Source organism: Talpa occidentalis, unplaced genomic scaffold (assembly GCF_014898055.3).
Source record: "Talpa occidentalis isolate TD23 unplaced genomic scaffold, MPIMG_talOcc4v2.1 talOcc4.4, whole genome shotgun sequence".
In the NCBI taxonomy this organism is placed as follows: Eukaryota; Metazoa; Chordata; class Mammalia; order Eulipotyphla; family Talpidae; genus Talpa; species Talpa occidentalis.
Genome location: NW_023604295.1, coordinates 126,804,288 through 126,820,058, shown reverse-complemented (window position 1 = coordinate 126,820,058; position 15,771 = coordinate 126,804,288). Strand labels below are relative to the sequence as shown.

Genomic DNA, 15,771 nt, shown 5'->3' with positions numbered 1-15,771 from the left:
ATATATTTATATATGCATGTATATATGCATGCATATAGTGTTTATATATATGTATATAAGGACTAAAACATTTTGCATATAAATTAACAGTAATAACATCCTCAGACCTCAAAAAATAACCTCCCAAATCATAACAAATAGGAACATTCTGCTTTCAGAAAACAGGGGGAAAATGTTTATGCTTCAACCTACACCTAGCGTGGATTTGTGAGCATGTTTACCTTTCTGTAGTGCCACCCCTGGAAGAAAATAAGAATCACAGAATAACCATGCTAATGTCCAAATCTTGGCTGGCCATGTTTGTGTGGCTATCAGAAGTATGTGCACATTGAGGTGGAAAATCACAGGGAAAGGAAGAAAGTCAGCCTTCACTATGTAATTAATGTTATCTTTCAAATCATCTATTAAGTTACCTAATTTCATGAGTTAGGAATATTTGAAACATTAATGAATTTTAAATGGAGCCTGCTGTTTAAACATATGTGTGTATTTGCTATTGTACTCTTTAAATTGTTAAAGCTTGAAATAAATTAGTTCTGTATTAGAAATTCCTAGTAAGTTACTGTGTATATAATAATTTGTGCATTCTGGTATAATCTCTGGGACATATTTTAGAATGTTTGTACTTTGTGCATGCAAAGAAAATATGAGAAAATATAGAAATTAACTTTTACATCATTAACCTACTCTTTTTTTTAAATTATTTTATGGAAATTCTCCTGAATAAAGGTACTTTTGAGCTAGTTAAATAAATATTAGAACCTAATCTGAAAGTACTTCCTAATCAACAAAGGCAATATTTCATCGAAACAAAGATTTAAATAGATAATGTTTCAATTTATTAAACTTTATGAGAAGCTTGCTAAGTATACAGCCATGCTCACCATGGGCAATGATGATCCATCTTCAAGATACATCTGAAAAAAAGCAGAAACACACAAAATTCAACATCCCACACAGTTTTAATCACATTAAATTATAAAGGAAATATTAAGCAGTTATTTCAAATGAATAATGGTAGGTAAAATACTGCTAAGAATTGAACAATAGAAAAAGTTTACAACTAAAATAAAAACTACAGCAAAATCTATTTACGATACATAACTTTAAATTCAAAATATATATGCTTCAAGAGGCAAATCAAATACCTCAGTTTTCTAAAAAATGCAACTTGCTAATAGACAACTATTTTATGCTAAAGAAGGAGCAATGTCAAACGTTTATGGCAAAGCTGGATAAAATAAGTCAGGAAGTACTGCCCTTGTAGTATATTAAATATATTGCATCTGGATGTCATAAAGTCAATGGAATTATCCTTATAAAGATGGGAAAGAATCACAGAAAAAGCATTTGTTGAGATGAACTAGCCAAGTCTGAGCTGCTTAAAACCCAGCACTTTGTGTCAGTATGAATCTGGACGGTAGGCACAACTAAAGAATGCTTTTCAATCCGTGCCACGGCTGAGGAATCTTCTTTGCCTGAGGAGGGCAGGCAACAGCAGCCTTAAGACATACTGGTGTCAATCAATGCAAGTGATTATGCAGCTATGTTTCCTAAAAGAGGTCTGAGCAACATGGATAAGGGAAAAAGGTAATAATCTGGAAAACAGTGAGAGAAGAAGCATAATAAATAACAAGACTATGAGCATGTAGACATTTTAGAAGCAAAAGTTTTCTTACTTATCACAGACGGAACAGTGATGGCAGCGATCTGGTTTTATAAGTTGGCATCTGTCACAATATCGGATTGCTAGGAACAAAAAGCTCCACTTAGTTTTAGATTTAACAATGAATTGTGTATATGAGAAGAACCCCCCCCCATCCCAATTAACATTCTAAAAAGCAAATGGAATTTAAAGTTCTTTCTAAATTTGCCTGTTCTGCTCCCCACTCTGTCTCTCGTGATCCTCTTATCCTCTCCCCACACCTCTGGCCTACACCCCTACTCTTGTATTCATGAATAAAATAAAATAAATCTTTAAAAAAGTAAATTTCTATCAATAGAAATAAGATATTCAACTCTGTGTAAATACAAAAAAGGAATGACTTGCTTGCAGCCTCTTTTCTCTGGGTACGTTTCCTAGGAGAATGTGTTAGGGAAATTTTTCTAATGCATTCTGTATTGTCAGTAGTTACAGAAAGGCTCACAGAATGTGCAAATATGTCCATTTCTATAAAAAATAAACTGAATATCTCCCCCAATTAATTCCTATGCATACTGAGATAACTAGGTAAGGATACAAACACATTTTAGAAATGCTATGAGAAATACAATTTATAAATTTATGAATAAACTCTACCTTTCTTCTCTAATACTGGTATCCAAGACATGGATGGTATCCAGTCTGCATGATTGATCTGAATATGCTATTTCATATACAAACTTCTTACAGGCTGAAAACAGTCTACCAAAATTATAGGAAAGCAGTGGCGAAGTAGGCAATTCAGTAGGATCAGTAAAATGAAACTAAGAAATTTAGTATTTGGAAAAATTCCTTGCAACAAATAATTATCAATATTACATTAGCTAATGTTAAAAACTGTGAAAAAGGAAATAGTCTCAATAAACTAATAGTAAAATGATCCTTTTTTAGACAACTATGCCTATATGGAGTTGCTTTCAATATTGAAATAAGTTCTTAATCATCCCCTTACAAAGTTGTTTTTTAGTAAGTGCAAAAATGGATAGCACAGCCTGCTCACGTCCTGAATAAAGAAGTCTCACTGCCGCATTCCAAGTGAAGATATCACTGTATCTCTATAAGGTATCAGAGGCGCAAATGAAGGACTAAGTTATAAATATTCTTTCCTTATACCATCCTAAATCAAGACTTCACTGGTTCTAACATTTCATGAAGTCACAATTAAAAATGCAGAACAAAATTAAAGTCAATTCTGCTTTGGTTGATCTCCAGGCTACAACACTAGTCATGTTTCTATTGTTTTATAGAATTGACCAGGAAAAGATTTAAGAGCATTCCAAGTTATGACGCGATGTTTTTCAGTGAGCATATGACAGTTATGAGCATAAAACACGCTTTCTAAGAGTCATCACATCCTGTTATGCCAAAGCACACAACCTCGACTTCTACCTCCAGACATGGTCCTGGTATAGATTGGAAGATCTTTGGCTGCTCGCCTGAGAACTTCCTGATGAGCTTCTCCTCTTGGCTCTCTCTCCAACAATTCTTTCTCTGCATAAGAGAGATGGAACTGTGGAACAGATTTAAATTTTTATCAGTATTTTCAAAGAAATGGTAACATACTGAGCTATGCATTCCAATAAGTATGTATAAAATATTGATGGTATATAGGGGTTATATTCAGAGACGTAAAAGAATCTGAAATCTGGATAAGTCTGTTAACCTTATAGAGTATTAGTTTATGCATCTAGAATAAGGGAGGTAGCAGGTTTCCAAGGTTCTTCAAGGAGGAATATCCTTAACATGACAGAACAACGAAGTCCTGTGATGAAAGCAGAGTTAAAGTAGGACTTAGAGGTAGTGCAGGGCTAGGCCAGGCACAACCTTTTAGGCTACGGCAAGGAATTTACCCTGAGTGAACTCAGATATGATAGGGAAGTTCTCTGCAGAAGGAGATGATCTACCTCATGTATTGAAAAGATCACTTTGGTGACTTGATGAAAATTCAAAGAGGCTAAGGACAAAAGCAAGGAACCTGTTAAAAAGGAAGTGCAGATGGCCTCCCTGGTGGTGCAGGCAGTTGATCGCAGCACTGTGAAGCTGTCCACAGCCTCTGCGTGCAGGTTCTACCCCGGCCAGCCAGGGAGATACCCACATGGCGCAGCAGACCTCTCCTGACTTGCCCGCTGCTCCCCTCAGCAGTGTATTTCAGTCAGTCTGCCTGTTCTGTTGCCCACTCTGTCTCTGGTGAATCCTCTCACCCTCCCGCACATCTGGCCTGTACCCCGGTTCTCATATGCATGAATAAATAAATCTTTTAAAAAAAAAAGGAAGTGCAGATATACAAGTGAGAGATGAAGGTAGTTTGGGCAGGGTAGAGCAGAGGAAGGAGCATGCATGAGCTTACTCCACAGTTATGGTTTACAGAATTTGCTGATTAATCAGATGCAGGGTCTGAGGAAAAAAGAGTTACCAAAGATGACTTTTTAACCTGAAAAGCTGAAAGAATGGAGTGGCCATTATTGAGATGGGACACTTTAGGAACAGGAGGTATGGGGCAGTGGGTGGGAAATTAGTATATTTTAGAAAAGGTGAATCTGAAATTCCAATTACATGACAAATAAGTAGGTGAAAATTAGTCTCAGTTTAGGGGAGAAGACCAGGCTAATGATATTAATTTGTGACTTTCTGGAATGAGATGAGATGTAGATAAGGTAGATAAAAAAGAGACACGGTTGAGTATTTGATTTATGGTACATTCCAATGCTTTAGAAATTCAGCAGCTATCTGAGAAACCAGCAAAGGAGACCAAAAAGGAGCTGCCACTATGGATAAAAATAGAATTATTTGGATAAGAAAGGAGGTAAGAATCCTAGAAAGAAAATAATAGCCTGGTGTATACAGAAAACCATATATAATTAAGTACTAGACTATAAAGTGGAAAGTCAGAAATTTCTACATAAATCATTGCTGCTAAGTTAGGGAGACTGTGAGAAATGTTAACTTACTGAATTGGTACAAGAAGTAAAGTGAAAATATTAAATTTGAATTTAGATGGATCACTCCAGCTTTAGGGTGGAGGATAAAATTTTGGAAGATCCCAGAAAAGGAATACAGGCAAGACTAAACAGTAGTACCATAGAAAACATAGAAATGTCACAAACAAAAGAGATCACTGGCACTCTGAATTAGGGTGATAACAAAAAAAGAACAAGGAAGGGGTTAGAAATGAAAAAGAAAAATTAGGAAGTGAAAACATCAGCAGGATTTGATTTCAGGGGAGGAGTGAGGAGTGAGATAATATGAGTGTGGCCTGCCAGCTTCTGGCTTGAATGATGAGGTGGGTGGCAGCAGCATTAACGGCATTAACTGGTAGAAGAAACAGATGAGTCACAATTTAGAGAAGGACAAGTAGGTGACTTCTGTTTTTGATGTGCTGTACTTGATGTGTCAGCAGAACGATCAACGAGCTGTGTTTGACAGGGAGATGAATGTTTGAAATTCAAGGAGGAGAGCAGAGATAGAAATAGATCTGGAATTTGTCAATACAGAGATAAACCAGCAGTGTGGCTGAGATCATCTATAACAGAACACAGCAACTTTGTTCAAACGTACAACTGTGAGTGAGAGAGGGTAAGAGAGAAGATAGTAATGAAGCAAACATAATGGGAGGGAGGATGAAGAGATAAAAATAAGTAAATAGCAGAAGAAAAAGGCTATTTTAAAGCATTCTAGGCCAAGTACACCATTGTCTGCAAATATTTGTGATTTTGTTTTTAATATCCTTTTCCAGGTCACATAGCATACTGACTAGCGTTCTGGAACATGGATGCATTTCAAGCATATTACTTCAGGAAACAACTTACAATGATGCCTAGACTGTGTTTTTTTTTTAAACTTGACCTATTAAAATCACACTATCATTACCGGAGCAAAGCTTATTTCTATTCAACAAATATTTGCCAAACTATTTACAATAATAAATTATAAGCCAAGAATACAAAAATGAGTAAGACACAAACCTTTATTCCAAGAACATTTAACCAACATAAAAAAGACAGAAACAAAGAGCCAGAATGATCTTTTCAAAGTGAAAATTTGGTTATATCATTCCATTTTAAAACTTCTGTAGCTGAGACTGCTAGTTTTACTCCAATATCCACTCTTTCTTCTAACAAGGTGAACAGGGCTGTTGAGATCATTACATTCTCAGTCTTTTTTCTTTTTTTTTAAGATTTATTTATTTATGTATGCAAGAGCTGGGGTGTAGGCCAGAGGTGTGGGGGTGAGAGGATTCACCAGAGACAGAGTAGGGAGCAGAACAGGAGGACTGATTGAAATATACTGCTGAGGGGAGCAGCAGGAGAGGTAGGAGAGGTCTGCTGTGCCATGTGGTTTGCTCCCTGGCTGGCCGGGGATCGAATTCGTGCTGCAGTGGCTGCAGACAGCTTCATAGTGCTGAGACTTAACCCCTTGTGCCACCAGGGAGGCCCCATTCCCAGTCTTCCGTGCAAGGAGAGGTGGCCAGGTAATTAAGTTCTAAATATAAGTAGAAATGGCATCAGCAACTGCCAGAAAGTGTCCCTAAAGGAAAGACATTTACTTCTGCTCCTCTTTCCTACTTTCTCTAGCCTTCTGGCTAAAATGTAGAAAGGTTGTACCTAACTGGAGCAGCCATCTCACCCAAGAGGTGATGTTACTCTGACTGCACCTGTCAGAGTAACAAGATAGAAGGGGCCTGGGTACCTGGCAACTGTGGACTAGCTACTTTGAGAAGATTAGTGGAGTCATTATTTTGTTGTTGATGATGTTTCTGGTGATTGACATCTCAAAAATACACCAATAGTATGATAATCATAATAGAAGCATGTCTGCTCTTGGCTTATTTGTTCTACCTATCATCTATCTATCCAGTTATCTTCTCTCTCTCTCTTTCTCTCTCTCTCTCTAATTTTCTGTCTAACCAGTTATATATCCTGACGTCAGGCTGCAAAGTAAAAATGGCACACAGATTAAATATTAGAAATATAATACTCATTCAGTACAACAGATGATATTTGCTAAAATGAAAATTCAAGTATTTATGACACATGAATATTAAAAAAAATCATTAACCTCAATAAGCTTACAATATTAATTAAAAAGACAAAATTAATTCTTCATACATCAGTATTACTGATTTCCATCTTTAGGGCAACTTTACTAATATTTTAAACTTACTTCTTTTGAAGGATTCATTGGTAATGTGAAGATAGTTTTCCAATACGACCAGACAAACATTGCAAAAAGTAGATGATAAGCAATCAGGCACACAACTAAAATATGAGAAACATAATTATCATTGGAGTAATACACACTAAATTTTGGTATTCACAAAAGATCTGCTTGTTCTAAAATCGCCAAATTACCAACCATAGTTAATACATTTTATTTTGAATATTTTATATATATTAATTTTTATTATTGTAAATAACTTCATTAATATAATACTGGAATAAGAACAAACCAATGAATACTTTTTTTTTTTTACCTAAAACCAAGGGCTTAAAATAAATCCCTAGTAATACATAATTAGATCTACACCCAGGATTAGAATGTTCCCATATCTGTAGACAGACTCATCAATTGGCAGTGGCTACAAGGGACCATTTTGTAAACTGTGAAATACGGTATTTGCGTTTGCAGCTTTAAATAGTAAACATAGCATTAAACAAATGTAAAAACATTCAAACTTTAAGAAATTTGCTTCAGTAACATAGAATTACAAAAGCAGTTTCTGTTTGAGAAGCTGTTTGCTTACTCTGGTCAAATCTGTCATCCCTAATTGTCTTAATGACAATATATTTAAACAGCTGCCATCTGGACAAAGGGATTTCCTCCAATAGGAAACAAGTGTCATGTGGGACAATTGTTAAGAAAAGCATTCAGGATACTTTCATCAGGTAATGTATGCAAACACATTTTGTATGGGATTTTAGTCTTTAAGCACTATGCAAATACAAAATATAAATGTTTATAAATGATAAAGATTAATTCTGGACAATACATTTATCTATAACAACTTTATTCTGTAAGATATAGTAAATAAAATGTGCTGATTGGAAATAAAGCACATTTGATATTTTCAAAACTTTAACAGTAATTTCTAACTTTTTAAAAATATTTATAGAATCATTAAAATATTAAATTATCCCAAAAGTTATTTAAATCGGTGTGTGATTAGAACCAGTGATAATTTTCATGAATTATATAGCTGAAATGGAAGATTGTTGGTATTCTTGTGTCTTGAAGCTACAAGAATCTTTGGCACAATTACTGCCATTTCAGAGTAGACCTTTCCAAGCAATCAACAGAATTCAGTCTAGTGATTAAGAGAATAAGCGACCTTCACACAAAGAATAATTCATTAATCCCAACCAGATGCAAATAAATTCTATTTGTTTTTTAAACTATTTTTAACATTTTATATATAAATAATATCTTTTACCTTGTTCTCCAATGTTTTCCATGGACACTATTAAAAAAAGGGAGAGAGAAAGAGAGGTAAACAGGTTATATGAAGCTTATGGTAAACAAAGGACCAGAGACACAGGCCACCAAGTAGATTAATAATTTGGCTCCTCTTCAAACCAACACTCTAAATATCTGCTCAACTTTTCTAGAGGTGAGGCACGCATGGTGTGGAAGAGAGGGTGTAGCTTCAACCCTGCCTCTATTAACACTTTAGCCAGGGCTCCCATACAAAACAAACCTATCGATCACACCCGCTGGGGTCTTACTTTTATACTGATTGCTTTCTTAGTTTTCCTTCCAACTACAGAGCTCAGATGAAAGCAATGTTCTCCAGATCATGACATTTCAGGAGGCATTTACTGCTCTTTAGAAGTTGGCAACCACCTAGCTAGCTCCCCAGAAAGAATCAAATGTTGTGTCCATGGCATACACTCTTATCAAATTTCTCTAAGTAAAAACTCTTATGCCCAAAGACAAATCACTTCCTATACACAACGAGGAGCCCAGCAACGTGACTGAAAAGCTGTATTCCTGAGGGGCCGCTGTAAATATCCGAGGGAGCAGGAGCCTAAGGACAGGAGCCGCAGTGCTATGACAAGCGGTGATAAGAAAATGCATTTAGTGATCCAGGCATTCTGCATTGCCTACTAGCTTTGTTTCCCATTTGATTATCCTCTATTTGTATTAATCTTTTTTTTTTAAGTAAACTTTATAGGAAGTAAAGTTTAAATTTTTTTATTTTTTATTTTATTTATTTATACAGCACTGGGTACAGTGAGGAGCGGCGGGCGGACCCTCGCCTGGTGGCCGGGGCGGGGATCCGAACCGGTGCTGTGGAGGCTGCGGGCAGCTTCGCAACCCAGCGCTCAACCGCTGCGCCACAGGGGAGGCCCCATTTGTATTAATCTTTAGCAAATTTTGGCCTCCATAGTGTCACAACTGAGGATTTTATTTTATTTATTTATGTATTTTTATTCCTATTCTGCTTTTTAAAAGGGTACACTATTTCAGGCCCTGGAATATAATTTCATTGCCTTAAGCAGCACTGGAAACAGAGGATAATGTGAGGCATTTTTAAGATTAACTGATGGAGCCACCCTCCTTCCCAGTGGAGCTACTGAATATCTATGTCAGTTTACGCATTTCTAGAGAGAAATTATTTGACACACCTTCACATATCAAAAGTTATTATGACCATTCTAAATGTACTATTTTTGTCCAAATAATATATGATTTCAAAATTTCTTACCAAACTTGATGTGGTCCTTTTAAATGTTTCCTGGACTCTCAATTTTCTTTAATATTTATGATCCCAGAATGGGACAGGTAGGCACAGATGATCGTTGACTTACAAATGGCCTGTTCCACAAGTGTGCTTATAAATCAGCCAAGTTAGAGTTTACTTCTCACAGAGTCCTGAAGTAGTTACTCTGAGGATTTCAGAAGGACCCTAGGCAAGCCTGTCTTCTGTATTTGATCCCACCGACCCTTCATGCATCTTACTCAAGGCACTGACTTCCCGGTTGTCTTCAAGAGGGCTCAAAATTATATACAACCCTAACTTGTATCAACTCTGCCTTAGAAATTAGCAATGCTGGAAGCAATGGAGCTAATCTAAAAAACTGGAAAATCAATTTAATTCCATTTGCACATTTATATATGAGTGACCCTTAATGACTATTCCAATGATGGTTAATGACCATGCTGGTGGTTTAAAGAAAATGTATTTGATAACCCATGACCCTAGCTGTCAGAATTAAAAAAAAAAAATGAAAATTTAAAAAGTACAGTTTATATGAGTTGATAATCTTTTTGAACTAGACCACTATTATTTGGATATGTATTCAGACACATATTTTCAAAAGCTGTTTTTGCCCTTCAAAGTTTGTTGCTCAAGTAAAATACATGAAAATCTAATATCCTCTGTGTTTTCATTTAACAAGTTATACACAGATACTTGGCTTATGTATGTAATTCCAGTAACATTTCTACAATTGTGACAATCTAAAGTCTACATCCAATTACAATCCTACAAAGATTATGATCCTATCCAATTTCTATAAAAATAATATACAAAAGGGGCCTCCCTGGTAGCGCAGGTGGTTGAGTGCTGCACTGTGAAGCTGTCCGCAGCCTCTGCAGCTCAGGTTCAATCCCGGCAGGCTGGGGAGAGGCCCACATGGTGCGGCAGACCTTTCCTGTCTCGCCCGCTGCTCCCCTCAGCAGTGTATTTTGTCAGTCTGCCTGCTTTGTTCCCCACTCTGTCTCTGGTGAATCCTCTTACCCTCCCACGCATCTGACCAGTACCCCGGTTCTTGTATAAAAATAAATATTTAAAAAATAATAATAATAATATACAAAAGGATGCTTCTCAATCTAAGTCTGGCTTGAATAAATATACTTAAAAATGTAACAGAAAAAATCTAAACCCCCCCAATCCCTTTTGCATGAATTATCAAGCAATCATTCAATTCAGGGGTGAGTCAACTATAGCCCCCAGATCCAAACACAGGAGTTTGGTGGGGAGGAAGAAAGAAAGGGAGGCTTATTTTAAGGAATTGGTTCATATGGTTGTGGGGGCTGGCCAGTCCAAAAGCTGCATAGCAGGCTGGCCAAGTTGAAGAGCCAAGGACTAGGTAATGCTGCAGTCTCAGATCTAAGGGCAGTTTCAAGGCAGAATTCCTTCTTCAGGGAGTCTCTTCACTCAAGACCTTCAACTGACTGGATGAGTTCTGCTCACCTTATCAAGAAAGTATCCTATTTTACTCCAAGTCCATTGAATTAAATTTTAATCACATCTAAAAAATACCTAGACTTCCAAAATACAAACAATTTAAACCAATTTTACCTCAAATAAAAAGTAAATAAAATTCCTCAACAATATGTAGGCTAATATTTAATTGAACTGACTGCCCTAGCCTAGCCAAGTGGATATGACACCCTTAATCTATAATTTAGTTTTATTCCTGAATAGATTCACAAAGAAGATATGTGCTGATCTTTTGCAACAGTTCTCAAGCCACATTTATTACTTACTAAAATTAATAAATTAGAATTATATCTAGCAAATTAACTGAAGTACATCTTAATGTATCTCTAAAGGGAAAACAATAAAATCTTTGGTCATACTCTAAAAATCCTAAGCCCATCCAAATTAAGTTTATTTTACACTAATTATGATTTCCCAGAGTTTGTTATCAAATCCTATTTTCTCAAGAGCTCTAAAAATAAAAGAGTTGGGGCCTCCCTGGTAGAACAGAGGTTAAAGACACAGCGCTATCAAGCTGTTGCCAGTCACTACAGCAAGAGTTTGATCCACGGCTGGCGAGGGAGCTGGGCCACATGGTGTGGCAGACCTCTCCTGTCTCGCCCACTGCTCCCCTCAGCAGTGTATTTCAGTGGATTGGCCTGTTCTGTTCCCCACTCTGTCTCTGGTGAATCTTCTCACCTCCCACACCTCTGGCCTACACCCCAGTTCCTATATGCATAAATAAATAAAATAAATCTTTAAAAAAAATACGAGTTGATTTGGTCTAGATTGATTCAAATTCAATCTTTATAACGAACAGGGGATTATCTCAAAGATCATTCTATTCCTACAGTTTACCAACTGATTTTTTTTTTTAATTTGGCTTTAGTGATTATATACTAAGAGTTTGCTATAAAAAAAATTACAACCATTGATAAGTAGCAGCCCAGTAAACTGTTGGTGACTTAAATCTAGTTTAACTTTTAGTCACAAATACATCCAAAATCTAAATACACCCTCATAGTAGACAAAAAACTGTATTTTCCCCCCTTAAATTAGCAAAGAACAGTTACATAATTGTTTCTAGAACAATTTGGTTTTTGGGTATTTTCATCATAAGCGTACCGCTGTGATCTTTTAATTTCTCTTCTTAATCTGATCTTCCTTTTTCTTCCTTCAAATTCAAACTTTTTTTTTGGAGGCATAATATACTTTTATGGTATATAACACAGTGACTTTTCTATATAAAACTACTAGGCTATTTCTGGATTCAGTCTGACACAGATACATCTTAGCCCCATAAATGCAATATGATAATGAGGAATACCAAAAATAAAGACTTTGTTCTAATGAATGAATCTTAAGGATGATTTATAGCCAAACTATATTTTTCCTGTTTATCTTTATCTCATTTTTAAAAACATTCACTGAATATACCACATGTACACTACTGAGAATAAAATGGTAAGTGAGACTCCATCCCGGTGCTAAAAATGCTTAAGCGTTTATGTAATCATTTTAGTTAGAAGTTAAAACAAACTGAACAAACAAGGACACAGTTATTAAAAACATTTGCAGTTAAGTAATAGAAGCAGCTCAGTTCAGAAGTTTAAGACAAAAATTGTAGCAATAGGACAAATACACTTTAACAGCACCTGTCTTAATAAAATCTTGTCTTTGACCACGTCTTTAGCTGCCATCCCTGTTTTTCTGAATCTTTCACATAAAAACTTATTTAAAAATTTTTTTTTTTGCATAGAAGAATTGGAGTGTAGACCAGAGGCATGAGGGGGTGAGAAGATTTACCAGAGACAAGAGTGGAGAGCAGAACAGGCGGATCTACTGAAATACAGTGCTAAGGGGAGCAACAGGCGAGACAGAAGTCTGCTGTGCCGTGTGGGTTAGCTCCCAGCGGGGATCAAACACAGGCCTTAGGAGTGATAGTATTGAGACTTAACTCCTAGGCCAGCAGGGAGGCTCCAGTAAAACTTACTTTAACAATCATGCCCCTAATTCCTGTTATTTCCTCCACTAATTCTAACTGATCCTTCATCCTTAATATTCCATTGCTACCACTCTAGTCAAGGTCATCAGTACCCTCCTCACCGCTAATTCAAACTCAAGTTTCTCCGACATAATTAATTACACTCTTTGAAAAACTCTGATGCTAAACTTGTTCATGAAATTACAAAGTGCGAGCCCTGTGGAGCAGGATTTGCATTAATATTTTCAGTCGAATTCCAATGACAATCTTTTCTAATAAAGTGTTTTGAATTTATTTCCTTTACAACAGATCTATGTAAAATTTTAGACTTTGTCAATTGTTTTCTTTTTCCTTTGTGACCCTCAGGCCTTCACACACCTCCTCACCCCATCAGCAGCAGCAGCCTGCTGTATTCTGCCAGCTTCTGCAGCTACACCTCCACCTTGCACAGTTATTAGTAACTGGACCTTCTCCCTCTCCTTTTACCCTGTTGGTTAGACTAAATGGTTTCCTTGTTCTTTTTTTGCTACATCAAATGCCTGTGCTTGATTTTGTGGCAGTGGGTGGTTAGACCCAGAACCAGTGAGAGAGGTTCTTACCTGTATAGACCCTTCACCCAGTAACAGCTGAATGACATGTAAATTGAGTTCATGAGACTGTACATTGTGATGTATAATTCAATTATTCAGCTAACAGTCCTCCTAAACCTGATTCTCTTTGTTTTTTTGTATTCTCTTAAAAGACTCCTTTATAAATTGCACGCTATCTTTTTCTTCTTCAAATGGTCCTGTTCCAAAATAAAACAGAAAACTATGTTCTCAAAACAAAACAAACTACATGACCTAAGGCAAAAATCACTGCACAAATAAATTTATCAGTAAATTTGTAGGAGCTGCTTTGTCAGGACAGATAAATAGCTTCAGAATAGAAGCCAAGAGTGAGGCTAAGGCTTCATCGCACAAAACTTGGACCCCAAACACATGGCTTCCAGTTTGGGTTCTCTGTTATAATAAAAGACAGAACCAACATTCCTAACCTCAAACACCCAGGTAATCTACATTCCTCACTGGATCCCCACAGTTCCTCAAAAACATTTTATAATAAGAAAACCATGGTCTCTTTTAAAACGTACAGTGATGACATTAGCTCGCTAAAAACCCTGTCATGATTTTGCACTGGATTTACAATTAAGTCCAATCTTCTTATTTGGGCCTCACTGGTGGAAAATGTTCTGGTCCGACCTATCTCTCCAAAATCAGGTCTCATCACTCATCCTCTTGCTCACTTAGCTGCACACAGTATGACCTGCTTCTAGAACACACTAAATCTTAGTGTCTTTGTCTGGACTAAAAAGCTCTTCATCTGGATTCACTCTTGGCTAACTCTTCATCAGATTTCAGGTTGCAAGTTTTAAAAGGCAGTCTCTCATGGAGGCCCCTCTGACTAGCTCGTCCCTGCAATCACTGTCTGAGACTGTAATCCTACCTTATGCTCGGGATTTGTTTCAAGAGACTCACTGGATGCCTGAAACCATGAACTGCAGGAATTGTGTCTATACTGTTTTTTTCCCTATCCATACTCATGGTAATTTATGAATTAGAGACAGTAAGATATTAACAACAGTAACTAGTAATAAAATGGAATAATTATAACAATATACTGTAAAAAAAAAATGTGTGGATATGGCTAGTCTCTCTTACTCTTTTCTAAATATCTTATTGTATGTAATATTTTCAGGCCACCATTGACTTCAGGTAACTGAAACCATAGACAGCAAAACCACAGTAAGTGAGAACTACTGCAGATGGGTTTTTCTTTCTTTCTTTTTTAGCATAATCTATACCTATTCTTGTTTCTTTTCCATGACCTGCACTGAGGTTTGAATACTGACTCTGCCATCTGTTGGATGTTACTTGGCCTCTCTGGGTCTTATCTCAATATTTATCTCTTTTGGGCTGTCTTGAGAATGAAAGTAGGTAATGTAAGTGAAAACCCCTAGAATGGAACATGGCACTTATTAAGGGCTCTATTAATGTTAGTTAAGTATGGAGCATAAATACATCAATGACCAGGAAGCGTGAATAGTAGGAGTTTTCCAAAGTTTAGTGTTACCAGTTTTATAAGCAATTTGAAGAAGAAAACTGTGCATTTTTAGCTTGCAATAGTACAATTTTCTTGAAAGTGAAATGCCGAGGTGATAGGAATAATTTGTGAAATGTGAAAAAACAAACAAACAAAAACAGAAAAGTGAAGGTGAATTACAATGTGGGCAAATATGAGAAGAAACTAAACCAATGAATTTTAAAAGTACATTTTCTTTCCCTACTTCTCCCAGAATGCCTTTCCTCTCAACTCTACACCATCCACACACCTACTGTGGCCTGTCAGATTCTGATAGGGCCTGACACGCATCAAATCCCAACATGAGGAACAGAGGAGTTGTGTAACTGGAGCCGAAAGTAGGACTTCCCAGGTCATTAGATGCAACCATTTTGCCCCAGCCCAGAATTTATATCTAATAAACTAAACTGATCAAAACTTTGGAACACGATTAGGGAATTATTTCCGGAAGAGTGGCACAAGGTAATGTCAAAAACAAAAAACGAACAACAGTGAGTTAGACGTATAGCTCATGATATAGGGAAGTCTTTAAGAATAGATTAGGTCCAAAAGATCATGCAAATCATTTGGACCTGCGAGGGTAGGCATTCAGATTAGCCATCAAAAGTCTTTCTAATGTATAAATCACCTTAAACTTAGAGTTAATAGGACTACAAAAAGTAGCTATTCTGCTTTAAGAGAAGTCTTTTGAGTTTGCAACATCCAAATTCACCTCTTTTCCATCATAGTGAATTTGCACATACTTTTCCTCACTACTGGGCT

At 36.5% G+C, this 15,771-nt stretch overlaps 1 protein-coding gene across 2 annotated transcripts in view; it reads right to left on the bottom strand.

Moving 5' to 3' along the window:
• Window positions 1–15,771, bottom strand: part of ZDHHC2 (zinc finger DHHC-type palmitoyltransferase 2) — a 49,493-nt gene that overhangs the window by 17,403 nt on the left and 16,319 nt on the right. The window contains exons 2-6 of one of the 2 annotated variants that reach the window (XM_037526299.1): window positions 8,130–8,156; window positions 6,863–6,957; window positions 3,092–3,212; window positions 1,680–1,749; window positions 885–917 (exon numbers count right to left, since the gene is read on the bottom strand). In XM_037526299.1, the coding sequence (XP_037382196.1) occupies window positions 885–917; window positions 1,680–1,749; window positions 3,092–3,212; window positions 6,863–6,957; window positions 8,130–8,156 (346 nt within the window). Of the gene's footprint in view, window positions 1–884; window positions 918–1,679; window positions 1,750–3,079; window positions 3,213–6,862; window positions 6,958–8,129; window positions 8,157–15,771 lie in introns of both variants that reach the window. The other variant, XM_037526298.2, reaches the window with a different exon arrangement.